The sequence below is a fragment of the Leishmania infantum genome, chromosome 29 (assembly GCF_000002875.2).
Source record: "Leishmania infantum JPCM5 genome chromosome 29".
Taxonomy (NCBI): domain Eukaryota; phylum Euglenozoa; class Kinetoplastea; order Trypanosomatida; family Trypanosomatidae; genus Leishmania; species Leishmania infantum.
Window position 1 is genome coordinate 945,235 of NC_009413.2, and position 26,912 is coordinate 972,146.

Consider the following 26,912-nt stretch of genomic DNA (forward strand, 5'->3'; position numbering starts at 1 on the left):
AACGATCAGCAAACCAAAATATATATATATANTAAATAAATACATATAGGTGTATATATATTATTATTATAAATAGCACATATATATATGTGCAATATACTGTAAAGCGAACAGCGAAAAACGGAGACAGAAGTCTGAGCACGCCAAAACGCACGTGCGTGAACGCGTGTTCAGACGCACGTCGCGCATGAAGGGGATGAGACTTATTATTAGCGAAGAGCACCAAAACACACAATGCATACACACACACATGCAAAACGTAGGCGCACTTCAAAGGCGGATATAAGTGCCTTACAAGCAACGCAAAAAAAAAGATGAGAGATGCGGACACTACAGCAGCAGCAGAGGCACACGTCAATGTGAAAGCGATGGGCAATAAGCGTGAAGGCCACACCTTGCACCGCTGGATGGGTGTAGAGGGGGAGGGGGCGGGCGGAGGCCGAAAACAGCAGCGGCGCATGCGCAAGAGAGAGAAGGAGGTGAGAGTTTTTGACACCGAGTTGCTGCAAGGAGGGTAGTGGTGGTGGTCGCTAAACGGCGCAAGAACAAACAAACAAAAAAAACAGACTGGCGCGCACAGAGGAAGGAAAAGGCGCCAAAGGAGAGGACCTTCTCCGAAGCATGCGGACACCGCCTGACGAAGCCACACCCTCCTAGTCGATCCTGGCGGGAGAAACAAAGCGATGGCGGGTGGAGGGGGTGGAGCAAAGCAACGCGCTCCAGCACTACAACGCCGACAGTCACGTGGGCGGCGCAGCCGCCTTTCGCGAACACATCGGCACATGACCACCAGAATCGCACGGCGTCGCTCGGAATAGCTCGCCGAGCCAGGCTTTCGGGCAGCCAGGGAAGCGAGAACATCGCCTCTTACCAAGATCTTCCACGAAACCCAACAAACTGGTGAGTTGGCGTCTTAGTGTTTTGCTTTGGCTCTCTCTTGGGTCGCGGCAGCACTCGTCGCTCACCGCCCGACAAACACAGAATCAAGGTCTCCCTGCAGCCTCCGGAAACCGAACAAAAAAAGTGGGTAACGGCGTACATGAACAAAAACCACCAAAGAGGGACGAGGGTGCAGACATGCGTACACGAATAGATGCTCTGGCAGTGCACAGAACCCCCAGAAGCGGTGCACACTTTCACCGCGGCAGGCATCGTCTAGCTCATTCCCTACATGTACAACACAGAGCCGGTCGATGTACTACAGCAATCCAGAACCTCTGCGTATATGCAGTACGTCCAGCACGACCACCAGCGCTCACCGCTGCAGCCATAATCCACCAAAATCCAAGCATTACGTCAGTACACAAAACGGCAGACCCCTTTTCTTGATTACATGCCATAGTACCGCGAGCAGCTCAGCGAATACGCGCACGCAGCCGCAGCCCACCTGCCTCTGCTGCGCCACCGCTAAATCCTCGTCGTCCAGCACGAGCCGTCTGCCGTCGAGTCGGGTCATGCGCCCTGCATTCTCGTCCTTCCTCGGATACGTGCGGCGCCACCGGCGCCGCACAGAGACTCGCGCCCGCTGCACGCCGTTGCGCACACGTGTTGAGCCGTCGGCACGATTCGTAGCGAGCGGGCCCCAACGCGACCATCAAGGCCGCACGTCTCTTCGGCACACCGCCAGCCCAGACCTGTCCGCCGACACCAAGAGTCCGAGGCCCACCACACGAAGCGCTGGATGTGGGCGCTTGGCTTCCGCACAGCGTTGGGTGCCGCACCCAGGCACCCGCGGTGGGGTGGCCAGCAACAGAGAAGCAACCAAAATAAAAAGAGCGTTGGCAGCAGCGGAAGTCACAACTTCTCTTCTTGGCTCTTTTTGTCTGTGCTTTAACGCTCTTCTGGTTCCCGATGACGGGTTGAGCGGGGAGGACACCCCTCTCCGCGCGTGGCATCGCAGGGCGCAGTACACCCCTCTCCCCCTCCCCACGCTCTGTGTGGGGGAAGCTATGCAGCCCCCACCCCCTATCACTGCCAACGCCGAGCCACTTCAGGTGGTGAAAACTTCACGCACCTCGGACATGGCGGAGGGCGGGAGGGTCAGAGCGATGTACCGCCACGCATGCCGGCGGTCAGGCTGTGGACATTGTTGCGCTGGAGAGGCCAGCGACGGTGCGCACGCTTCTGCCATCCACGCGATAGGCGACGTGTCCGCGTGACTCGAACGTATCCCACACGGCCCTCGCACTGCCTGCTGGTGGAGGCACAGCCTGCGCGACCGCGAGGAGATGCACTGGGTGGCGACCAGCACAATGGGTGGCGCGGCTGCGAGGCGACCGGCTAAGCGGCGGTGATGGGTGGAGCCTGGCGCAGGGGGCCGTGCTCCGATGACGGAGTCGGCGCACTCTCTAGCGCGTGTGTCCACGGCTGCTTCGCACCGCGCGGTGGGGTCTGTGGCAGGCCGGGGGCGGGTGGAGTGGCGTGCAACTCATGTTGCACGTCCGGAAGGACGGACCTTTTGACGGGAAAGAAATGTCTGTGCTCTTTGTAAGAGCAGGAGGGTGCTCTGCTGCTCTATGTAGTTTTTCGCGCATCTGCTGCTCCGTCTGTTGCAGCCGAGTTATCCACCGACCGTTTGTATGTGTCTGTGTCTTCGGTGTGGCCACTTATTGCGTGAGCAGTCACAGTCGACAGTGCGCTGCATGTCCTTTTTTACGTTCGTGACTCTCGTTCTGGGGGGTCTGCGTCGTGTCTCAGATTTTGCCCATCAAGGTATTCCTAATCATGTTGCCGGCGCTTTCCATCACCGTCTGGTAGATGGTCACCACATCCAGCGTGGAGCTGAACATGTCAGCGAAGCCGAAGAAAAGCATCGATACGATGTTACCGCGGGCGTACTCGAGAGCCCAGCACTCTTCGGGCATGCGATACTGCTTCGCTGAGCCGCGTGGCAAGATGTGCTGATCTCCTGGGCGGTAAACCTCTTTCTCTTCCACCCCGGGCAGCGCTGCCCACTGCTCGCCAACGAGGATGTTGAAGAAGTCGTCAGCCCAGAAGTAGCGACCCGTGTGCCCCTCCGTGCCGACAGAGGAGCCAAAGATAATCAGGTACTCTGAGAAGGAGCAGTGCAGCACCGTCATGGACCCCATAGCCCCGCCTGCGTTGTTCCAGAGCCAGTGGCCCGTGTATCGCGTCGTTTTCGGGTAGTTCTCCAGGATCAGACGAATGGTCTCGTCTGTTACCTGCTTTGCCGTCGCCTTGCCCCCGTTTGCCGCATGGGCGGTGGCAATGCTCTGCTGCGCAATCTGTTGCAGGCGCACGGGGTCGTACACCCAATGCGATGGTTGATCCACGTACGCAAAAAAGGCTATGACGACCGCCACGACGCTGATCAAGAGAAGGCTGGTGCACTTGAACGACGCCATTTACTTGGATATCGCTTTGGGGTCTTTTTTTCTGCTTCCTCGTTGCGGCGGCGTATGTTTGTCGGGGTGCGCGCCTGCCAGCGACTCTGCCTGTGGGGATCCGCGTTTGAGCTGCGGCGGCAGGGGTGCGTGGTCCTCCGGCGGACAGCAGCCAACAGCGAAAACGAAAGAAACGCTCGACGAGGTCGGAAGAGTTGCCGGAGGAATTCCCTCAAAAAAAAAAATCGAGACTGCGGACCTCGCCAGAGGGCAGAAGGGGGGAGGGAAGGAGGGGGAGCAGTGAGACGTGTCAGAGATGAGCAGCCGATCGGGGGCGGTTAAAAGGAGCCGACGAAGACAAGGGCAAGACAGCGGAAAGGAACTAAAAGGAGGCGCGGTGCGCCGAAGTGATCTAGAGAATTCCGCGCCGTGTTGTGTCTCCGCATGTTGATGGGATTGCACGTAGTGCGTTGCACATCCAAGCGGCGCGAGGCGCGCACCACATTTGAAGAAATCGCCAGCAAGTGCGAAAAAGAGGAGAAGGAGGGAGAGAGACAGACAAGAATGAGATCGAAGAGAACGGAGAAAAAACGTTGAGACGTGTAAGGTGGTGGGCTGATCACCCAGGGGACGGGTGGGGTGCAAGGACGTGTGCGTCGATACGACTCCCCAGGCATCATGCGGAGGAGAGCACTGCACAAGCACCTACACCCAGGCCCAAAAAGCGCTCCCCTGGACGAGGAGCGGATAGGCAGCCTGTCATGGCCCTCGTAAAATGAGGGGCGTGCCGCTCTGTCCGGTTGCTTCTCGCCACTGGCATCAGCAGGGAGGTAAGTGACAGTAGCTGCACGTGAGAAGTGCGCGGGTGGGTGTGCAGGCTCCTCCGAAAGGAGGCGCTTGCACAAGGGAACAAGGGAGAAGGGAGAGGTGTGGTTTTGCTCGCCCTCACCTCTCCACCGCTTCGCACGTTTCTGTTTTGTACAGCCCACTTACTTAACCACCACACGCGCACACGCACTCAGGCTCCATCAAACGCAGAAACAGAAACCGAAGCAGTAAAGGAAAAGGGATAGACAAGCAGAACGGAGGGCCATGGCTCTCAGCACCCAACACCGACACCGACATATGCGGATGCGTCGGTGCATGTTTTACCAGCAATAGTAATAATAAAAGGGCACAAGACAGCGCAGACACAAGCTACCCCCATTTCGTTGCCCAAAAACATGGTGGGCAGGAATTGGGGCAGACAACACAATCAGACACAGAGAAGAAAACCTGAAACCCCCCAAAAGCGAGCAAAACAACCATGGGATGAAGGAAAGGGAAAGAACGAAGGTGAGCCACACGCACATAGGTAGGTGACTGAGAAGGTGTCAAAGAGGTACAAGAACGCAGGCACTGCAGGCGTACACAAAACAGACATCAAACATCACATAACAGCGTACACTCCACACCAAAGAAGGAGCGGAAAGGAGGTCAGAGGCGGAGAACAATAAAAGAACGGCGGAGCAAGTTAGGTGACATAGGAGCGCAAAGAACAAGCGAACAGCGAGCGAAAAAAAAAAGGAGAACAACGGCACACACGCGCATGCGCACCACATGGCAGAAGAAGACAGAGTAAACAGAATGAAGATGGAAAAAGAAGAAACATACACACACACACACACACACAGAAGGGGAGGGAAGTAGGGGCGGGATCAGGATGAAGCAGCTGGCATTCACGTCGTTGGGTGTCTACCTCTTCTGCATTTTTTCTCTGCTTGGCTTTCCCGACGCCACCAGATCCCCTTCTCCTCTAAGGCAGGAGCACGCACACGCACGGCTCTCGATCCTGCACTTCCTCTTTCACTGAATGGGTAGGAGAGAACGAGGAGCCAATTAAAACGAGGCGGGGGCACGTCGGCCAATGTGTGAGACAAAACGACGGGGTTGTCCCAGCCTCTTTTTCGCTCTGCGGTCTCCATGGGTTCTAGTGCGTCGCACACAAAGTCGTCGAGAAGAATAAGGGAAGGGGGCACACGGTACCGGAGGAGAAGCGATACACGGCGTACGCGGATGACAGGTGGCGTACACAAACATCCGCATCAGCAATGAAGAGCAACACAGACACACACACACACACACCGACGCACACGAAAAGAAAAAAATGGAGAAGGGAAGAGGATCCGAGCGTCCATACCGGAGTGCGAGTGAGCAAGGACGTGTGTAGAGACGCAGGAGGGGCAACGGAAGGGAAAAGGCAAGCGGAGAAGGAGTCAACGTTCTGCTGGTACTACCGCCTTGTTCAGAAACAATAGCTTAGGAAGGATAAAGATATCCAACGAGAGAGAAGCAGGGGAGAAGGAGGGGAAAAGAGGGAGAGGGGAGGCGAGTGCCGTGACCTGCGCAAAACCAGCGTGCACTCGCACCAAAGAAGAACGAAGAGAGAGACCACACGCCAACACAAAAAGAGGAAGCACAAGATAAGGAAAAGCAGCAAAGCAGGAAGAGGAGAAGGGGGGCCGCTGATCAATGCACATACACAGCAGGTAGCAGGAGAGTCGCACGCGCCGAGAGATGAAGGGAGGGCGATGGGAAAGTGGAGGAGATAAGACGGAGAGGGGGAGGGGTCGAAAGACTGCCGCGAAGGCGAAAGAAAGGTCTCAGTAGGCCGGCAAAGGGGCGGACGCTGTGATGAGTGTCGGACGGGAAAGAGTAAAGGAGGAAAGCGTGCTACCCGCATTGGGAACACGGACTACTGGACAGTCAAGACACACGCACATTCATGCTCATGATTCCTCAACCACGGCTATGCGGACTCCACAGAACAGCGAAAAAAAGGGAAAAAACATTTTTCGTTGAACTGTAGGGACGAGAGAACCAGCAAGCCTGTGGTCACCCTTTCCCCGCCTCTCGCTCTGTTCTTCCCCTTGAGACCACAACATGCGTGTGCAACAAGCTGGCATCACTGCCTTAAATTTGTTCTGTCTCTCTCTTCCAGTTGCATGCCTCATTCATCTTCCCACCCTCCCTCTACCCTCTCTCTTACCCTGCTCCTTACTCACTGCTCAGTCGTACTTCCGCCCGTCCCGCTCTGAGTAGCGCTTTCTTTTCCCCGCTTTCTCGGCTCTTTGCCAAGGCCCCCGGCACACACTCGAGGCCAACGAAAATGACGAAAACGTAACTGACTTTGCACGACACACACACACACACACGCAAGACAGGCGCACATATGCACAGAGTGAAAATCCCTTGACGCATTCCGATTGGTGGCCAAAGAAGGAAAAAAAAAGGAGAGGGAAGGAGGAGGTCTCGGCGCGCCAGGGAGGGCGTCGAGACCGACGAAGGCCGAACAAAGGACTGAAGCAGGGAAAACAAAAGCGATTATACGGTGTGCAGCGGCAAAGTCGGAAATGGCACGCAAGTGCCTCCCGAGAAAGGGATGAGAGAGAAACCGAGAGCCAACAGAGGTGAAATAATAATAGCAATAACATTAAAGAACAAAAAAAAAGTGTGTGTCGTCCAGCATCACCAACACGCCGCCATTCTCCTCAATCATGTGAGGCAGGGTAAAAAGGGGAGGGGGGACGAAGGGGGCATACTCGAAGGACGAGGCAGCAGTGCTGCAATATCCGGCGGCACACACATACACACGGACTCACACAAGACGCAAACAAAGAAAAAAGAGAAAGGCAAAACCTTAAACAGACATAAATACGCACATGCAGCGCTTGGCACTTATTTGTGCCCGAGACAAGGAAACAACGGAGAAAAGAGGCAGCTGGAGCGTGTAACGACATGTGGAGACGAAGATGCTGACACATACGCAGTCACGCGAAAAAAAAAAAGAACGGCATCAACAGAAAGACCTCCAAAGAGCAGGTGTAGGATTCTTATTCTTCTGTTCGCTTGTGCGCGTGTATTGAGGGAGGGGGCTGCTGGTATACGTGCGTGTGCTCTTGCCTGGCTGTGTCTACATCATCTGTGATATCGTCCCATCTCCCTTGATGGTGCAAGCATCGAGCCATGAAATAAAGCGTACGACGTAGATGACAGCGGCAAGCACAACAAAGAAAATGAGCCCAACTAAACAAAGATGATTCTCACAGTTGTGCGGGGGATCACCCGTTGATGTTGCGGCGGCCCGTTGCACCACAGCCACCGCCGCGCCAACGATTAGCCCCCTTCCTCATACGGAGAAAGCGCGAAGAGGCTGAGAGCAGACGATGAGTCGAAGAAGAAAAAGCTGAGAAAAGCGCTCAAGCACAAATCCGTTAAAGCGCGCATCACCGCTGCGAGCCTTCCATTTCACATAAAGCACTGGTGCGCCGCGAAAACGCACGGGGGAAAAATAAACCAACACCTGCGGCTGGCGGCCTCTGCCGTGGACGCCTCGTTCACATCCGCTACGCCTTCCCTTTATTTCACGTGTGTCTGTATGTTTGTGTGTGTTTATCATTATTGCGTTGGTTTGCCGTTCCTTCTGGGAGAGGATATCGATGCTCGAAACAAATGCATACCAACAGAGGCCAACACACAAGCGTAACCAAGTCTATGGTGTGCGAGGCCTGAGCGGGAGAAGCATCAGTAGGGGGTAGCTTTTACAACATGTCCACCATGTTTGCCATACGACAAGAATGAAACGCCATCCACCCGCCCCCGGCCTGCCACAGACCCCACCGCGTGGTGCGAAGCAGCCGTGGACACACGCGCTAGAGAGTGCGCCGACTCCGTCATCGGAGCACGGCCCCCTGCGCCAGGCTCCACCCATCACCGCCGCTTAGCCGGTCGCCTCGCAGCCGCGCCACCCATTGTGCCGGTCCCTGTCCGGGGCATCCTTCGGGGTGGCACTCAGGCTCCCCACACCAGCAGGCAGTGCGAGGGCCGTGTGGGATACGTTCGAGTCACGCGGACACGTCGCCTATCACGTGGATGGCAGAAGCGTGCGCACCGTCGCTGGCCTCTCCAGCGCAACAATGTCCACAGCCTGGCCGCCGACATGCATAGTGGTGAAGCGGTCTGATATCCTCCCTCTCCACAGAGAGTGGGAGGGGGGTACCTGGATCCATGACAGCGCACGCGCGGAAGTGTTCCCCTGCCACCAAAGGAAGAACACAAATGGATTAGAGGGCCTACCGAACAAGGAGGTGAACCCTCTTCCCCAGAGAAACAGGCAGAAAAGAGAACAGGTACAACGCAAGGAAGGGGAGGAAGGACAATACGGAGGCGCTCCGACAGTTGTTAGGAGGCAGGTCAGCCGGTGGAGGGATGAGGCGAGACGGAGACGTGATGAGAAACACAGGGAAGAAGCCAACCCCGTCCACTTGGCACATCGGAATGAAAAGCGAAAAGACAGAAAAAGAAAAGGGAATGTGTAAATCGATGACAAAACGCAAGCGTAAAGCAACAAACAAGAGGAAAGATTGGACATCAATGCGCCTCACAACAGCCGTCGCAGGAAGGCGAGAAAGGAAGGGCGGCAAGGGAAAGAGTGGTAGATCCGGTTGCCCAACGAAAGGGTTCTGAGAGGCGGAGAGGAGAGAGAGGAGGTGGTGAGAAACAGAGAGGGAATACAGGGATGAGAACACAAAAATAGTCCAGCAGAGAGAAGAGATCGAGAAGACGGGCGAAGAGGGTGGGTGGGTGGGGGGAAGAGAAAGAAAAAGAGAGGGGCGATGATATGGGAATCGATGGCGTATGTGTGTGTGTGTGTTCCAGTGTCTGTGAGCGCGATCGTATGCTCGATGATCACCGATGAGAGAAGGAGGAAGGAGCTGGCTGAGAGGTGGGGGTGGCGGGCGTGAACGAACGCCTCAAACTCAGTCGCTGCGCTTCCCCCTTTCCCCGTGAGACGGAAGGATACAATTACTTCCGGTAAAGAGGGAAGACGCAGCCAGGAGGGAGAACGGGAGAAAGCACGCATACTCACCCATATGTCTGTGAAAGGAGACGAGAGGAACGGGCTGGGAGAGATGAAAACACTGAGAGAAGGTACAGAGAAAGGAAACGGCAAAATAAAATACCACCAACAGCAACGACCGCGCGGAAATCCAAACGTGTGGGATGACACAGAAGACCAAAGAGGAGGGGAGGGGAGAGAAGGAAGCGCGCACACGGAGACGTAAACGCGACATTCAGAAGAAAACTACGGTGAAAATGATGTTTGGCAATGATGATAAGGGAGGTAGATATAAAAGAGATGTGATGGGTGGCAGAGGGCAGCGACGCGCTGTCAGCAAGAGAACATACCTCCCCCTCGAAAAAGAAAGGAAAAGGGGCGAGCACAAAAATGTCACCCACGTGTAGAAACAAAAAGGCGAGAGTTGAGGTGGATAGTGAAGGAAGAGGTTGGCAACGCCTCAAGCAGATCGGCTGTAGTACATTCTCCCCAAACCCCCTACCCAACCGTTCAGCAGCCTTTTCACCTCCACACGCACGGATATACACACGCGCAAAGGCATGCAGCGGAAGGGGCGCAACCACGTCAAAGAACAATCAAAACAAAACGGGAAACAGAGAACGAGGTGAGGGAGGGAAGGAAGGAGGGGTCAAAACGTGAACAGTGACCTCTGCAGAGCAACAAGAATGATAAAAACAAAGCGTGATCAGATACACCATGATCGCCCCCATAGCCGCAGGGCACACAGACACAAGCGCCGGCAGACATCTGCGCACACACGCGCTCCCCCTTCCCTCTCTACCTCCCTCCTTCCGCTGCTAAACACATGAGCAAAGACGGAGAGAAAAGCGCTCCAACACGAACACGCTCACACACACAAAAAAACGGAAAGGGATACGTAAAAGGGAAAGAAGGAAGAAGAGGCACTCGATGACACGGAATGTGGAACACATTTTACTTCGATGGCTCCATCCCACAGGCACACACACACACCATCACATCCGTGCTCTTTAGCAAGAAAAAAAAACGCTCACCCTCTCTTCCTGTTGATGCTTTTTTTTTTTCAAGAAAAAGGGACATAGAAAGACAGAGGGAAGTAGAAGGGAGGAAGACAGTCCAAGAGGAACAATCGTGGCGCAACAATCAGCAGGAGAGACGCCACTGGGATTAGACCATTAAGCACAACGTCCTTTCTCCTTCACTGCCTCATCGCCCAGTAGCTCACGCATGCGCCTCTCCAAATGGCACATGGACACGCCCCCCCTCCAATAGACCCCTTCGAGCATCGAGTGCCCGCTTTGCTGTTGGCTGCCTTCACCTTTCATCTCTCCGTCGATACCGGTATCGATGCTCTAGCCCTGCTTAGCATTGTAGCCTCGTTGCTTTCCGCCTTTCGCATCTGTGGGTCGGGCATCCCTTCCTCCCCCGTCGCCTGCTCGCCATGCTGCGGCGGCGGCCCTTCTCTCGCTGCATCGCTGTGCTCTCCTGTTGTCCTTGCATTCCTCCCTCCGCCTTTTCAGGTCTTCTGCTTGCACCTCCTCCACTGCCGAAGTCTCTCCATTTTTTTTTTCGTGTGTGTGGGCGGTGCGGGGCGGGTGTGTGGGGGGGGGGCGTTACTTCGCTCCTCCTTCCGTATGGTGCGCCCGCGTGGGTTCATTGCAGCTGGCATCGCGTGAAGGCTGTGCAGGTAGTGGCAGCGGTGCCGAGTCGAAGGACTCCTGCCGGGCCACATCGCTGGAGCGGTCGAGTACCTGAGGGGGTGGGAAAGGGACGTAAGGAAGAAGAGCGAGGAAGGAGCGGTGAGCCCCTGAAGCGCAGCCACCCGGGACTATCCATCCGCGCCGTAGACCTCAGCATACGCGTTCGTGAAGAAGCGGTGGTTCATCGCCTCCAGAACGGTAAGGCGGCGCTCCGGATCGAGGATCAGCAGCCGGGCAACCAGGTCAACCCCTGCATCGCCAAGCAGCTCGAGGGCGTGACGGTCGCGCAGAAACGCGCGCAGGTGGCGGCTGATGCGCTCCAGCTGCATCTGCATGAGCTCCTCCGAGGTCATGTTCTCAGTGTCCGCCTCCTGATACCGGTTCAGAACCTCCGCGTATCGCTCGCAGTAATGGTAGTCCCGCATTCGTGGAAAGATTGAGGGGGACGGGCGGCAGCCGCGCGTGAAAATGTGCCGCAGCTCGTCTGCCTCGTCCTTGCCCTTGAAGAGGACAGTGCCCGAGGCCATTTCTACTAGAATGCACCCCAGCGACCAGGCGTCTGCGGAGTAGGTGTAGTTTGTGTTTCCGAGAAGTACATCTGGGCTGCGGTACCAAAGCGTGACTGCCTCGTGCACGTACTTTTTGTACGGGATCCCCTCCAGCCGCGAGAGGCCAAAGTCGCCAACCTTCAACGTGTACAGCTCCCCGGCCGGCGCACCCTCGATATCACACAACTCGCTGCCGTTGGCGCTGTCAACGGCAAAGGATGAAGAGAGTATCGCATCTGTGCGCTTGGCGAGCATCAAATTCTGCGGCTTCAGGTCGCGATGGGCGATGTTGTGCGAGTGCAGAAAGCCCAGCGCCAAGATCAGCTCGACCGACCAGCGCCGAAACACCCGCGTCGACATTATATCACCGAACTTTCCCGAAGAGGATCGCACGGAGACTTTCAAATCCCGCATGAAGTGCCACAGGTCACCGCCTTCGCAGTAATCCATCACCACGTAGGCGAGCTGCTCGCGCGGCCGCAGTATTGCGTCCCGAATCCCAATGAGATGCTGCCGCCCGCGGCTGATGCGCCGTCTCTGCTGAGCCGACAGCGCGTCCAAGGCGCCTATGCGCAGCGGCCCGGACGAGGATAAAGCCGCGTCATCCCACTCATCCTCTGCGGCGCCGCCGGAGCAGTAGCGGTTGTGGTCCACAAACGAGGAAGGAAAACCCTCCTGCACGTGCGTGTTGGATGGCGCCGCCGTGGCTGGCCGAAACACGGCCCGGCCACGGCGAAACGCGTCCCGCTCCACACGATCCCGGTTGGAAGTTCCGGCGCTCACCTCGTCCAGCACCATGATTTCTCGTAGCGTGGCGGCCTGCAACCCGTCCTCGACACTGGTGTTGTCCATGCGCTTCAGAACCATGCGACTAGGCCGACCGCCGGCGTTTCGCGGTTCGCTGCGCCCTTTCGACCCCAGCCCCACAACCACCCCGCTTGTAGGGGACGGCAAGAAGGATGCCGACTGAGAGTGTTGCAGGGGAAGCTGCGGTTGAAGTTGATGGGGTGTCGCATCTGCTAGGAACACACGACCGTACTCACCTCGCCCAATCTCTTCCCGAAGGGTGTACGTGCACGATGTACTTTCGACTCTGGTGCACCCGCGCTGCTGCGCCGACGGCAAAGGCGGCGATCGGGACCTTGCCCCCGCCGCGCGGCGGGGCGGAGCATCAGCTGCACCGTCTACATCATTTTCATGTGGAGAAGGCCGGTGTTGAACGCTCTTGGTGACAGATTGTGCTCTTGCGTGGACCATCACATCTTTGTTGCTCTCCGGCTGGATGCTATCTTCCTGATTCCGGTTCATCCGTAACATAGATCTCCCTCCGGGGCGAGGTTCAATGGCCACAGAGAAATCAAGAGAGTACACACGACACGAAACCCGAGGCAAAATTCAGCTGTACCCCGACAGCGATCGAAGGAAGGCGGAGAAAGAGATGAGAAGCAGAGGTATAAAATAAAGGGTGTGTGGGACCGATACTCGAGAGAAGTGAAAGCGAAGAGGGCAACTGAAGACACTGGGGCAAATACAAAACAAGATCAAGGCGGCGGGACGCGGAACACGAGCGTGGAGTCACCGCTGACACGAAGAGCCGAAATCCACTGTTATCGTTGTTCGCTTTTCGCTTGCGTGCTTCCTCCTTCTTTTGAAAAGACTTCGGGGCGAGCGTGTTCTTTTTTTTCTACCGTTTTCCCGTGTTGGTTCGATGTTGTTCGCTGGTATGATACCCTCGTTGCTGTCGCTGTTGGAGGGGCGTGTCCGTGTATATTGGGAGGGAGGGGAGGGGAGGGGAGGGGAGGGGAGGGAGAGCGCCACAGTGAGTGCTGCGGCTTTTCTTTTTGTCCCTTTTCTCTCTGGTGTTGCTTTGCCCTGCTTGCCGCGTCGTGTGAGATGCTGCAGGGACGGCTTTGGCGTATGTGAACAAACAGATGTATGTGCGCCTACGTGTCTTCCTGTGGCTCTGCGCACTCGTGCGAGTGCGCGGAGTCTGTGCGTCGGATGAGGGGCAGGTAAGAGGACGAGTGGGTGAGCAAGTACGGGGTAGCGGGAAAAGAGAGACGAAAAAAAAAGAAACAAGAGGGAGAGTAGGGGAGGAGTAAGAGGGCTCAGCTGGAGGAACAACGACAGGCCGAGAAACGAAAACGAAAAGAGGGACGCGACAATATTCTTTGTTAAAATCACGTAAAGCAGTAAGGAGGAGCGAAGCCACTGAGAAGAAGCGGCACAAGCGGACGCACGAGCGAGCCCACAGCAACAGTAAACTGGATGACAACAGCAGCGACAATATTGGATGACGATGACGGCAATGGAAATGGCCCGTGTGTCCGAGATGGAGACCCTAAATACAAACGAACATGAGCAAGCCGCATACACGTGCACAACAACAAGAGGAGAGGGCCGAACAAAAACAAATTCCAACCACGCAAAGGAAAGAGTGTGAGAGTGCGGGCAACGCCAAGTCGAGGAAAGAGGAAAGAGGCTCAACACGACAGCAGAAGAACGCGGGGAGATGGAGACGGGAACACAAAGAAAGGGGGAAGTGAGCGGGGTCAATGGAGGGTCGGGGAGAACACACACAGAGAGGCGAGGAGGAGACCGAGTAGCACCGCGGGGGAATTAAGGGAAGAGGCTCTCTGGGAGGAGTGAATACAGCAGCGTGGGGGGGGGGGGCAAAGAGAGAGGGGAGGAGGGGGGACGAACGAGGAAGAAAAGAAGCCCAAGAAGACGACGAACAAAAAAAAACGATGGTCGGCGGAAAAGCAGAGGGTGAGCCACAGCAGTCCGACAATAACGGCAAAACGCACACAACGAAGAAGGGGCACAGACACCGTATCGAGATCAAGAAAAATGGAGAGGACGAGTGTGGAGAGGGTAGATGCGAGATGGTGCACTCCCACCCACACAGCCGCGGCAGCGACAAGCGACCACAACACCCCACTACACCAACACTAAATATTGAATCACGTGATGAGCCAGCACCTACAAATGAAGAGCTGTGCTTTCAGTGAGGGTGACAGAGCGGCACACGCAAAGAAACCTGAGCTCTAGAAAGCGGAACCGTCTTCGTTTGATGCACTTCTTCGCTCCTCTTCGCCTCTGAGGCCCGCAGATTTAGGGGCGTGCGTGTGGATGCGGATTCACAGGCTCCCTCCTGCCTCTCAACCAAAGGAGAAGACAGCAGAAAACGAAGTACAAAGAGGATGGCGTGAAGGGAAGGACCCAGTGGCTCGAGCACGCCCGCGATTGTACACAAAAAGGTGTTCTAAGTTTTTTTTTTCGTGCGCGCACACACACAGTGAGACGATAAGTGTGTCTGCGCCCGTTTACAATTCGATTATCGCGACTCTCTATTTCGAGCTCAGCCCTTCTACCTCTCTCACGCTCTGTCCGTAGATTCGCTGACGGAGAGGGAGAGCGAGAGAGAGAGAACGACGAACAACAACAACGACAAATTAAAACAACTGCGGAATCAAAACGGAAAAGTGTGTGCCGCTTGTGCTTCCCTCGGCGCACCCTCTTCGTGTGCCTACACACTTGGTAGCCTCGGAACTACACAGAGAGAGACCGGGGGAGCAGACGATAACAGATAGGATGAGCGGAGCAGGAGGACCGTGAAAGGAGGGGAAGAGAGCGAGAGATAACTGATGACTGACTGCACAGAGGCATGAACAGCACCGACGCACACGCATGGACGGACGCGCGCGAGGCAAGCACGAGCGAGAGCAAGAGAAACGTAACAAGCGAGTTTTAAGCGGACCCTTTCGTTGTTCGTCGTTTCCCTTCCCATCCACTAAAAGTGAGCGAACAGGTACGACGACCAGAGAACACGGTGGACGCGTGTATGTGTGTCTGAGTGTGTATGCGTGACCTACGGACAGCGCGAGATGGGAGAGTAGGGGAGGAGGCGGAATGATTGTGTGTATGTGAGTGTGTGTGTGTGCCAAGGCGGTGAGGGATGTGGCTCAGGAAAGAAAAAAGATGCGGATGATGGAGAGTGTGAAAAGCCATGGGGCACAGAATGGGAAAAGGTCGAATATCTGCAGTTGTGTGTTGACTGAGCATGCAGGCATGTGCACACGCGCGACTGCGTGGGCATACGCGACGAAGGATGCCGTGAATACAGACAGGCCTGAGTGAATACGCTACCGCTCTGCCTCTGTCTGTGTCTCCATCCTCACGCCAGCTGGCTGCGGTGGCGGCGCGAGAGAGAGGGAGTTCACTCCCGCCGCTTCGTGCGTCTTCGTATGTCCTTCGGCTTTGATTTAGCCCTCGCCCTCGCACTTTCGCAGAGCATACCCGCTGCCCTGACGCGGTGTGTGTGTGGGGGGGGGCATTCACGCCGGTGCGTCGAGCTTTGCGTCCCTCTTGAAAGGATACTGGCGTGAACGCAGCCAGGGGACAGCCAAATCGCTGTCGATGGTTTCCGGGGGTCTTTGCTTTGTAGGTGTTTGCTTGAAGCATGAACACGTGCGCGCACATATCCTGGCGAGGTCAGAGAGATGGTGGTGGAGGGGGGAGGGCGTGAGGGTCACAGTTCGTTTTCTCCTCTGCAGCCTCCTCGGTCTATCCACCCACACCTTTGTGTGCCCCACTCACCGACCCACCCACCACTCCTCCTCCGCCAAGCGCACGCATGACTTTTTTTTGAACACAACCACCGTCGATTGGAGAAGCAAAACGACAGAAAAAAAAAACGAACGACAACGACAAAAAAAAAAAGAAGACAAGCGAGTTCGAGTCGTCCCCCTCCCCCTCTCTGAAGGAAGAAAGCACCACGGAGGCACGCAAAACAACAGTAAAGGACCTCTTCCTTGCGCAATAAAGGGGAGCGGGATGCCAAAGTCGCCCATAGCGAAAAAGCGTGAAGGAGAATCATAAAGCAAGAGGGCAGAAGAAGGATGAAGAGGGCAGGGGGGCCTTCGACTGCACACACCGTCTATCCGTGTGCCGCTCCGACGGCCGTGGGTGGGGGGAGGTGGGTATTTCATCCTTCTCTATGAGCATCGAAACTACATCTGCGCAGAAGACACATGGCAACAGGCGTCGTGGAGACGCGAGGGGGGGAGTAAAGTGGTGGTGTAGCCCATGCAAGACTGTGAAGACGGCGCTCTCGCCTACTTGTCCGCACGGCGTATCCGCTCGTGTTCGCCACCAACTCAGTTTCATACACTACATCTCTCCTTCGAACGCACACACACACACAAACACGGAGCACGAGAGCAGCAACTAACACATAAGCAAAAAGCAGTTGCGCACCAGCAAAGAAGCACTCGTGAAGCGAATCAGCAAAGGAAGGGAGGAGACGGCCAAAACAGCAACAACAGAGCAAAAAGAGCCGCGACGACAAGTACGCAGGCGCGCGCACAGAGACGCACGAAGCGCGACACTGCAGGTCAGCTACCATGGCGAGAAAAGCACGCCATCCCGCACCGTTGCCACCAGCACCCGCCACCACCCCCCTCTGCCCACCAACATACACTACAGCGTTCTCAACCCACCTAACAAAGGAAAAGCGGTGGCAGGGAGCGGGGGCGGCGTAGAGAAGAGGACCGAAAGATGGGGACAGAATGGGAGACACCGCACAAAATCAAACACAACCAACGTGGAGAAGGCACCATACGGTGCAGCGAGGCAGAGCATGTGTGAGTGTACGTGAGTGTTTGTTTTCCCGCGCGCATCATCATTGAGCGACTCTCCGAAACCCGCAACACAGGCGCACGCGCGACGCTCGCGCGCTGGCAGGATATGTTGCGCCGGTTGCCGTACACTCGGCATGGCTTCAGAAGGGTATAATCAAACAAGGCACGTGCTCGTGCGCGTAAACTTCGTAAAAGGAGCCACATCTTGCACCCTCCTTTCGCTTTTCTGCCGCCGCAAAAGCAAGTGCGCAGCCACGTTCGCCATCATGCCATAACGCACAAAAGCACAGCGACAGCGGTGCCTATGCATGCACCTCCTCACCTGCGCGCTTGATGGCCTCGAAACTGTACGGCTTGCCGTGGATGCGCTCGAAGAGGTTGAGGATGTCCTCCGCGGCGCTCTCGAAGTGCGTGGCGGCATCGTAACTCTTGCTGATGAAGCAGCGGCTCGTGCTTCCGTCCTCGAGCGGCTCGTACAAGTCAGAGACAGAAATGAACGTCTCCAGCGTGGGACCGATCAGCTTGAGGCCGGCCTCCAGGTCAGCCTTGGGGTTCCCCGGATGCTCGACCACGGTGCCGATCATCACAATGAACTTGCCCTCGGGGCACACCTTGTCTTCTTCGCACAGCTGCAGGATGTACACGTCGTTCCTGCGGCGCAGCTCCGACTGTGGGATAATGATCTGGCACGCGTTGGCGGCCACCTTTAGGTTGGGGATAGGGTGGTCCATGATCGCGATGCAGCGCACCACCTGACCACACGATCTGACACGGTCCGGAAAGTACGACGGATCGCCCAGCACCAGCTTCGCGAACGCCTTTTTGCCACCGCTCTCGATGGACTCGAAGGCACCGTTCGCGTCAAAGTTCACCTTGTCCACAGGCGTCTGAAGCATGTAGGTGCCGCCGTACACGGCCGACAGGCGCGAGAAGGCCTGCGGAAGCTCGCCACTACCATAGAGCGGGTACACGTACGGGGAGCGGTTGTACATCAAGAAAGAGTTCTCGTACAACTTGCACCGCATCACGGTGTCGATGGCTGGCTTGTGCAAGTAGTCTTCGTTGTTCTGCAGCGCCATGGCGTGCCCCACGAAGCTGATGGTGTCGCTGCCAAGGTCGAACTCCTTGAAGAGCTGCTGCATCGACATGGTTTGCAGATTGTAGCCCTTGTAGGTGCGACTGTCCTTCACGTTGTAGCCGGACACGTACTGGAGGAAGTTGCGCAGGCGGCGTTTCTCGAAGAACCCCATCAGCGATGACGACAGCGCCTCCATCTCCGTCGCCGGAACCTTGGCGATCTTGCCGTCCTTCATCACAAAGGAGCAGTCGAGCAACATGAACTCCATGTTGTAGCGATCCACGACGGTGGCGCGCAGGATCTTGACCAGCTCACCGGCGCACATGAGCACCTTCGGGATCAGATCGACGTTGTAGAGATGGCTGCGGCCCATGGAAGCCGGCGGCGTGCCCTTGTTAAACTTCTGGTAGAGCTGTTCCAGGTTCAACGAGGCGCTTTCACCGCCGTAGTAAGCGTTGCGGTCCACGTGCAGCACCTTGTAGCCGTTCACGGACAGCAGGCCAGACAGCACGCACTCCACCAGGCCCGTCCCGCACACAATCGCATCGTACGTCTCCTCCATGGCGGCGGGTGGTTTCTTGTTGTGTGCGCCTTTTATATCGTGAAGACAAGCAGAATGACCGGCGCTGCAGCGCTGCAGTGGTCGTGCTTTTCGCTAATATCTGGTGTGCTGGAGTGGGGGCGAGAGGGAGATAGAGGACGGGGGAGGAGGGGGCAGAGTCGCGCTGCAGAGGCGGAGGGAGGGAAAAGGAGAACAGTGAGCAACAAGGAAAAACGGCGCAGTTTTGTGTGTGTGTGTGTGTGCATGTACGTGTGTGTGTGTATAGGTATGCAGTGACGAGCAGCTGCAGCAGATCACATTGAGGCCACGTAAGAGAGCGAATCAGAAGAATGAGGAGGGGCGAGCAGGTTGGCAGCGGATGAGGTGGACAGGGAACAAGAAGAGCATCAGCTTGAAAGAAAGTCATGCTGCATGTGTGCACGCATACACCACACATGCACACACAAGATGGAAGGGGACGTGGCAGATCGCATTCCAGCATTGCTTACCAGAGGAGAGGAGCGTCCGCACTCTTCGTGCCGTCCTGTGAACTGCGCGGTGTGTGTTGGGGGGGGGGATGAGTGGGTGGCGGGAAGGGGGAGGGGCGCAGAAAGGCGAGGAAGACAGCGCCGGTGTCGTGGTGGTGAGAACAACTAGGGATAGAGAGAGCCGGGTCAGTGAAACACGCAGAAATACACGAGGGAAACTCCGCCGAAAAATGGGCGTAGAGGTGGCCGCCTCTCTGTCTGTCTCTTTCGCCGTTCCTCGCGGAGTGCTTAGTCAGAGCCTGTGCGCTGAGTAAGCTCGTCAGGCAGGTGCTCGCTCTCTGCTTTTGCGCCGCTGAATCGAGGCGCATTTACGGTACCTTTAGTCTTCTCGGCGAGGCGTCGTGGGCGCGAGAAGTCCGGCACTACGACCCTTCGAGATACGGCAGAGGGGGTGCATGAGGGGTTGCGCTCGAGCGCCGTGCGATGGCTGCGGCCCATCACGTGCTCTGTCATGCGATGCCACCCAATCACGCAGTCGCAGACGTAGCAGTAGTTCAAGACGGGCGGGAGGCGAAGGCGCCGAGCACTCTCGTCGGCTTGCATCTGGGCGGCAAGGACTTCCTGGCGACGGGCGGCATCCCTACGACGCGCATCGTCGCGCCGGTTGCAGAACGCCTCAAGGGCCTCGCCGCTTGTCGAGAACTGTGCATTAGCGTACTTGAGAAGGCATCGGGCGTCCACAAACCTCTTCATGGCATCCGAGAGCGTCTGTGAGGTGGATGCAGCCTCGGCAGCGTAGCCCATGGCCCGCACACACTGCGCTACTGCCATGCTGGTCGCCTCCAACGTGCTCACACAAGTCTCGCGGGTGCGCTTGCGCAACGCCTGAAAGAGGGACTCGTAGTCATCGGCAATCTCGAGAGAAACGCGAGGGATTGAGCGAGTGATGTGACGGTTCAAGGAGAGCGCCTGGTTCCACGTGCTGTCGAGAAGGATGAGGTGCACCTTGCGTTTCGAATGTGAGCCACTTACCGCGACGGTCAGCGGTGGCGCGGGGTGCACTGCCGCACCCTCGCTGTTGTTCTCCGTTGCCGGTGCGGGTGCGCGTGGCATCTGGTTGGCCGCGTTAGCACAAGCACGACGATCAACACCATCGATGTCGATCTCTTCTTGGGGAGTGCTGCCTTCGCCCCTTCCCCTCTCTTTGCTGCTTCCGTGGTCCCTCCGGGAGGGGAAGAGATGCGCATTTCGGATGTGGTGGTGGATGCTGACCGCGTCCGAAGACGGATAAAGGGAGACGTGATAGACGACCGCTGGCCCTTCGGCTGCGCACGCGGCCTGACGGTGCTCCACCGGCGGCAGCTGTTGCAGATATGTGTCATCCTCGCCGAGTCCCCAGACGCGCAAAGGCGCGCCTAGTAGATAGGCAGCGATGTGACCCGAGTTCGTGCTGCGCATCAGCTCCTCACTGTGCAGCAGCATGGTCACCTCCACATGCTCATCCAGCACGGCGGCCGGCAGTGTGGCACGGTAGGCGTCGAGCTCGGCGCACATGCACACCTCGCTAGGAAACCAGCACCATAAGCAAAGATCGCGCTGATGCGCGCGCCAAAGCGCGACAGAAAGCCGGCGCAGCACCGTCACGGCGTGGCGATCCTCGCGCTCCACGCTGGCAAGAAACGCCTTCCACTCCACCGATTCCTCAAGGCTGAGGTAGATCGTGGGCAGCTCTGCGAGCCTGCCGCTGGAGCCTGCCGCTGAATCATTGCTCACAGTGGGGCACGCGCCATCAGACTTCGTTGCACCGGAAGCGGCTACGGCACACTGCATAGCACGCACCACTTCACTGTTCAGCTTGCGTTTGTTGATGCGTATGCTGCGGCGTCGCACGCTCTCCTGGTGGCGAGCTACTGCCTCCCTCACCTCGTCCAAGTGCTGAGCGATACGCGCCGCCTCCTCGCTCGTGCGCGGCGGCATCGTGGCGCGCGGGGTGCCGTAATGCTGCAGCCCCACGCACTCGAGCAAGCGCAGCATCGAGCGCTTGTACGGGTTCGACGTGGCCCTACATGACGAGACGAGCGACTCGTCAATCTGCTGCACAGCAGCGGATGCGGCGGACAACGACTCGCTCATTTATGCGTCAGTGGAGCAGCGCGTTCCCCGAGTGGATGAGTTTGCACTGGTCGTTGTAGATGGCAGCAACAAGCGGGCTTCATTCTCAGATCTGCCTAAAGTACTTTTCGAGGGCTCAATGTGCCAAGAGTTCTGTGTGCGTACGTCGTTGCTTCCTCACATCTGTGGGTCCGCGTACGGAGTGGGTGTGAAAGAAGGAGTAAGGAGTTCGGCGAAAGGCGGGAAAGCGCTAACGTTTGTCATCGCGCGAGAAAGCAGAGGACGCAGGTCGAGAACACAGACAGCGCCACGGCTGCCCAGCCAGCAACGACACAACATCGCAGCACACGTGTACTGCCACGTGGACAACGCTACTCAGGAATTCGTCACGGCGCTTGCACACGAACGCGGGAAAAACCTCATCATTGCTGAGACTGGCGCCTAGTCCAAATGCAGGCATGAAGGGCACTCGTTCGGCATCGCAGATGCCAAGTCGGCGTCTGAGTGCCTGTGTGCACGCTAAGGCGCTTCAGCGAGGAGGTCTCTGCGCCACCGCTGAGCCTTCTCATGGCAGGTGCCGGTGTTTGGCCGCATACATCTGTTTGCGTGTGCCATTCTCTTGTTCTTTTTTTTGTCGTTTTCGCTTCGGCTTCTGCGCTTCGCTGCTGGTTGGATGGCCTTGGCGACACTCTGGCGAACACACCCACACACGCAAGACGGGAGGGCATGTGTATGAGGGAGGTGGCTGAGGAGAGGGCGGGGACGGGGGAAAGACTCCACGTAAAGCGAGCGATGATTCTCTTTCTCTGTTGACGCAATGCAAGACCAACCAGAAGCAAAACACACACACGCACGGAAACGCTTGAGGGCGGTGAGAGCACACGAAACACAAAAAAAAAACGAGCAAAGGATGAAGGGAAGGGGTGGTGGCCGAGAAGGACCGCACCAACGGCGGCCATCGCTGCTTCCCTTCACATGGGGCGAACAAACCAACAAAGTCGGCAAACAAATTTGTGAAGAAAAGCCAAGCGGCGGACGCCATTATACAAAAACGCGCAGAGGCGCGTGTGAGGTGTCGGCTCCACCGCGCCTCCATCTCCTGCTACCGCCTCTCCCCTTGTGTCTCTTCATTGCACGAGCTCTGTCACACCCTTTCCGTGGCACACGGGGCAAAGGCTTCTCCTGCTACGCCGCCAGCGTGCGAGACGAGCGGCAAGCGAGGCTTCCCACTCATGTCCGCACCCAGCGCACAGCCACCACACCTTTGTCTTCGTGTCCGTCGGCGACAGCTGCTCTATGTGGAGATCGCCGTTCTTTAGCGGATGCCACTCCTGCAGCACAACGCTTTCCTCCGAGGCCAGCACAGCGGCCGACTGAGAACGCAGCAGCGCGCATGATGGGCATCTGACCTTGTCGAGAGCCCGGTCCTTCACACGAGCAGCATAGCTCTCGCGGCACATTGGACACTTCCAAAAAACACTCTCCCTGCTGTCTGCGGAGATCTCCTCAGGCTTGAGAAACGGGTTGTTGCGGTTGTAGTCCCACAGCTGAAGCAGGTCAGGCCGCGCCTTCGCCAGCGTCGAGGTCCGGTTTGCAGCGCACTGCGGGCATCCGCTCTTGAGGATGCATCGCACGAACACACCGCTACGCCAGACGTGGTCGCACTTGACGCAGCGCCACGCCGCGACCACCGCCGAGTCCGTCATGACTTCGTTCACTGGGATGGCGTTGGCACCGTCGCCTGCAGCAGCGTACTCGGCCGCCAATTCGGGAAACGCAAGGGCCAAGTAACGGTTTGCCGTATCCTCGTCAACAGCCGCCGTGTCCGCCGCACATTCTTCGCTGTCTTCTGGCGAAGACGTGCTGGTTGCATCGGCCTCGCCAGCGTCCGCGTCGACAATCGACGTCTTGAGATTGTAGCGTCGCGCTCGCCGAGTCACAGCCGTACCGTCGCCTTCCTCCGCCTGGGTAACACCGTCCAGGCGTGTCTCGGTGCCGCTGCCGCTACATCGCTCGCCGCTCTCCCTCTTGGGCTCATCATCGCCACCAAACGCCTCCTCCAGAGTGGTACCCATGGGGTCCTCTGTGGGTGGCTCTGAAAACTCGTCGCTGTCGCCGCCCATGATGGCGTCCGTTTCGTCCACGGCATCGCGAGCCTCCGTCGCTTCAAGTCGTCGAGCGCTGCCGCGGCCACGTGCTGAGCGGAGACTCGCGCGTTTACGTTGTGCTGGCGGGGATGGGCACAGATTGCCGCCGGCTCTCTTGCTCTCTTGCTCCACTGACTCAGCTGCTTCCTCTTGTGAAGAGCTGCCTCGAATAGAAAACGCTACACTCTCCTCGAGCTGCTCGTCCGCGTTTATAGAGGTGGGTAGCGATGAGGCTGACCTCTGCTGGGCAGACGCGGCAATCGGCTGTGCTCGCCGCGACAAGGATGCTGCGCCCTTGCTGTCAACCGCGCCCGCCTCCTTCTTTGCCTTGGCTGCTCCTCTGGCGCCTCTCGCCTGGCCGACGCGGCCCATCGCCGACCCGCAGCGGCGCGCATGCGAAAGCGCAGCTACACCACCGTCCGCGATGAGCGTCGAAGACCCGCACAGCATCGAGGAGCTGCCGCACCTCCACGACAGAGATGCGGGTGAAGGGGTGACAACAACGCATGCCAAGAATGACGCGGGCAGGTGGTGCGCGACGCACGGTCCCGCAACGGCTCGTGCGACACGTGAAGGGCGCCACATGGCTGACGTGCGAGGAAGTGCCAAACTCGTTATGTATAGCTGTGGGTCAAGCACTTCTACGTAGCCATGCGAAGGGCACACGGTTCTCTGGAGTAGCCAAAAGGGTGAAGGTAGAGGGGCAGAGCGCAGCTCGCCGTTTACGCGGTCTTCTTCTAGGATGGGCCAACGGCACAGCAATAAAAACAACAGCAGCCGGATGGTAAGACCACAGTAGAAGCACCCCTAGCAACAGCACCCCCTTTCCTTCTTGTTTGCTTCATGGTAAGCATTGCATGCACGCGTTTGTGCCCACGTAAGTAAGTGTGCATGTGCGTGTGCGTGTGTGTAAATCATTCAATGATGCACGGAGGAAGAGGAAAGAGCGTGCCATATATTCCAAGGGGAGGGCGGGGGTGGGGGTTATTGGTGCGTTCGTGTGTGAAGCGGAAGCACAACAGTGGCATAAACGAGAGAGACACGGAGGAGACAGAAGGCAGAAGCACTAGAAGACCACTCAACATCGCCTGCGAAGAATGTAGTATGGCCCGCAGGAAAGACTCCTTCAACCTTTCTTCCCTCCTCTCCATCCTCCCGCCACCGCAGCCACCATCATCAGGAGCAGCTGATGTGGCACGCTCGTGGCCCAAAGAGAGGACAGAGGAAGGGCCCGCGAAAAGAGGGGTTCGGGATCACCCCACACGCAGAGCACGCCAACAGAAACACGAAGCGGGTTGTAGGATAAAAAAAGGCGACAAAATGGCGTACGTCTGGGGAGGGGTGGGAGAGAGGAGGTTGGTGTGGCAACAGGCACGTTTGTGTAAGCGCCAGTACCATATACATCCACGCACCTTTCGGAATCGGGATGCGGGGCGGGGGTTTACATGTGTGTCACAGATGCACTCTTCGACTCGTTGAGCGTTGTGTTTGTCTTCTCTACGCCAGCACCGAGAGAAAGGAGACACGCTATGCACACATGTTTCAGTCAAACATGGGAAGCGGGCGCAGTGGAGAAGGAGTGCGCGAAGACGCAACAACGACGCCCAATAACGTACACAGAGGCGCGACAGCGGCTGAAGAGGTGGGGATGAAGAAGAGAAAGTAGGCGCACGCGCCGCATCAGAGCACGCCAAAGCCATGAAGAGCTCCAGCACAAGCACACACGCACCTGCAAGACACACAGATACACAATTCCGCATGGGGGGGGGGGGCAGCTTGCCGCATCTGCACGCGGCAAAACACACAAGAATAATGATGCATTGCATGTACCCAAAGAGAATCACACAGAACACCGCCGTCACGAGAACGACAACCAACATCAGCGGACAAAGACAGCAGATGATACTAGATAGATACACCTACACTACACATGAAAAGAGGGAGAGGCCTCACGCCAGAGTCGCGAAAACACGAGAAAACGAGAGAGAGGAAGGGAGGGAGTGAAATCAGGTGTAAAGTTTACACACAAGCCATTGAAGTGTAAGCATGCATGCAGCATTCGAGAAAACGACCTACACTCTACACGGACTTCGGCGCGCGTCACTGCCGCGAGAGAGGCGAGAGAGACAACGAGGAATAGAGGACAAGGGAGAGGCGTGGAGGGAGCGGGGAGGACACCCCTCTCCGCGCGTGGCATCGCAGGGCGCAGTACACCCCTCTCCCCCTCCCCACGCTCTGTGTGGGGGAAGCTATGCAGCCCCCACCCCCTATCCCTGCCAACGCCGAGCCACTTCAGGTGGTGAAAACTTCACGCACCTCGGACATGGCGGAGGGCGGGAGGGTCAGAGCGATGTACCGCTACGCATGCCGGCGGTCAGGCTGTGGACATTGTTGCGCTGGAGAGGCCAGCGACGGTGCGCACGCTTCTGCCATCCACGCGATAGGCGACGTGTCCGCGTGACTCGAACGTATCCCACACGGCCCCCGCACTGCCTGCTGGTGGAGGCACAGCCTGCGCGACCGCGAGGAGATGCACTGGGTCGCGACCAGCACAATGGGTGGCGCGGCTGTGCGGCGGAAGGGGGAGAGTAGATGAAGGAGCCGAGAAAACAAAATGTCATGTCTGCTTCACCTTAGCGATCGTGGCGGCGAAAAGCTTGCAAGGAGGCTGGCAAGAATGCGCTCGCATAAGAGCGCCCACCGATCAATTGAAGAGTGCCCCCCCATGCCCAAAAAATCTATCGAGAGCAGCGCAAAGAGCAGCGAGATGGAGAAAGATCAACAAAGTCCGATGCGAACAAGGCAGGCAAAGTCCACGAAAAAAAAAGAGGCGATAGCTGCTGTGCGCAGTATGCGTCAGACGTATCCACCACCCAGACAGGGGACACACATGCGGGGGAGGGGGAAGGGGTACGTAGACAAGTGTCGCGCCTGAACCCCGGAAGGAGTGAGAGCGAGAATGTGTCACGACAGGTAAAAAGGCGAAGAGAGAAGGGGAGAAGGGAAAAGAAAGAGTGGATGAGGCAGCAGTGAGGTATGATGAAGATCGGTGTGTTGCCAGTCACGGGCTGCAGTAGACAAGGTCTACGCGGCACGCGGCGCAATATATATATAAAGTGGCTTTGTCCAAGATTAATTTGGGTATTGCAGTCGTTGAACGTCGGTGCGGTTCGCGCAATGGCGCTGCTCTTGGTGCATCGCTGTGGCCTCGGCACCTGCTAGTGCGCAGAGAAGAAGTGGAAATATGTACGTCCTTCAAGCGTTCTGTAGGTCTCTCACACAGGTGCACACACGCACGCACGCACCGCCGTATACATTAGGATTCCCCCTCAACTTGCTGTGATTAGTGCGGTGCCATCTTACTCTGGTATTTTGCTCTCTCTCTCACCCTCTTTCGCTCTGCGCTTCGCTATCCATCGCTTTTGTTGTCGGCT

The 26,912-nt window shown here is 57.2% G+C and overlaps 5 protein-coding genes across 5 annotated transcripts; all 5 read right to left on the minus strand.

Annotated features, from left to right (window-relative positions):
• Window positions 1–2,693: 2,693 nt before the first annotated feature.
• Window positions 2,694–3,365, minus strand: LINJ_29_2250 (C-8 sterol isomerase-like protein; the record flags this gene model as incomplete). The annotated part of the gene is made up of 1 exon (XM_001466705.1): window positions 2,694–3,365. One exon carries the CDS (start codon window positions 3,363–3,365, stop codon window positions 2,694–2,696), a length of 672 nt encoding a protein of 223 aa, XP_001466742.1.
• A 7,685-nt stretch (window positions 3,366–11,050) lies between these two features.
• Window positions 11,051–12,787, minus strand: LINJ_29_2260 (putative protein kinase; the record flags this gene model as incomplete). The annotated part of the gene is made up of 1 exon (XM_001466706.1): window positions 11,051–12,787. The coding sequence occupies one exon, from the start codon at window positions 12,785–12,787 to the stop codon at window positions 11,051–11,053; it is 1,737 nt and encodes a 578-aa protein (XP_001466743.1).
• Window positions 12,788–17,414: 4,627 nt separating this feature from the next.
• Window positions 17,415–18,752, minus strand: LINJ_29_2270 (putative rab-GDP dissociation inhibitor; the record flags this gene model as incomplete). The annotated part of the gene is made up of 1 exon (XM_001466707.1): window positions 17,415–18,752. One exon carries the CDS (start codon window positions 18,750–18,752, stop codon window positions 17,415–17,417), a length of 1,338 nt encoding a protein of 445 aa, XP_001466744.1.
• Window positions 18,753–19,507: 755 nt separating this feature from the next.
• LINJ_29_2280 (conserved hypothetical protein) lies at window positions 19,508–21,352 on the minus strand (the record flags this gene model as incomplete). Its single annotated transcript, XM_001466708.1, has 1 exon — window positions 19,508–21,352. One exon carries the CDS (start codon window positions 21,350–21,352, stop codon window positions 19,508–19,510), a length of 1,845 nt encoding a protein of 614 aa, XP_001466745.1.
• Window positions 21,353–22,458: 1,106 nt separating this feature from the next.
• Window positions 22,459–23,850, minus strand: LINJ_29_2290 (conserved hypothetical protein; the record flags this gene model as incomplete). The annotated part of the gene is made up of 1 exon (XM_001466709.1): window positions 22,459–23,850. One exon carries the CDS (start codon window positions 23,848–23,850, stop codon window positions 22,459–22,461), a length of 1,392 nt encoding a protein of 463 aa, XP_001466746.1.
• Window positions 23,851–26,912: the final 3,062 nt, after the last annotated feature.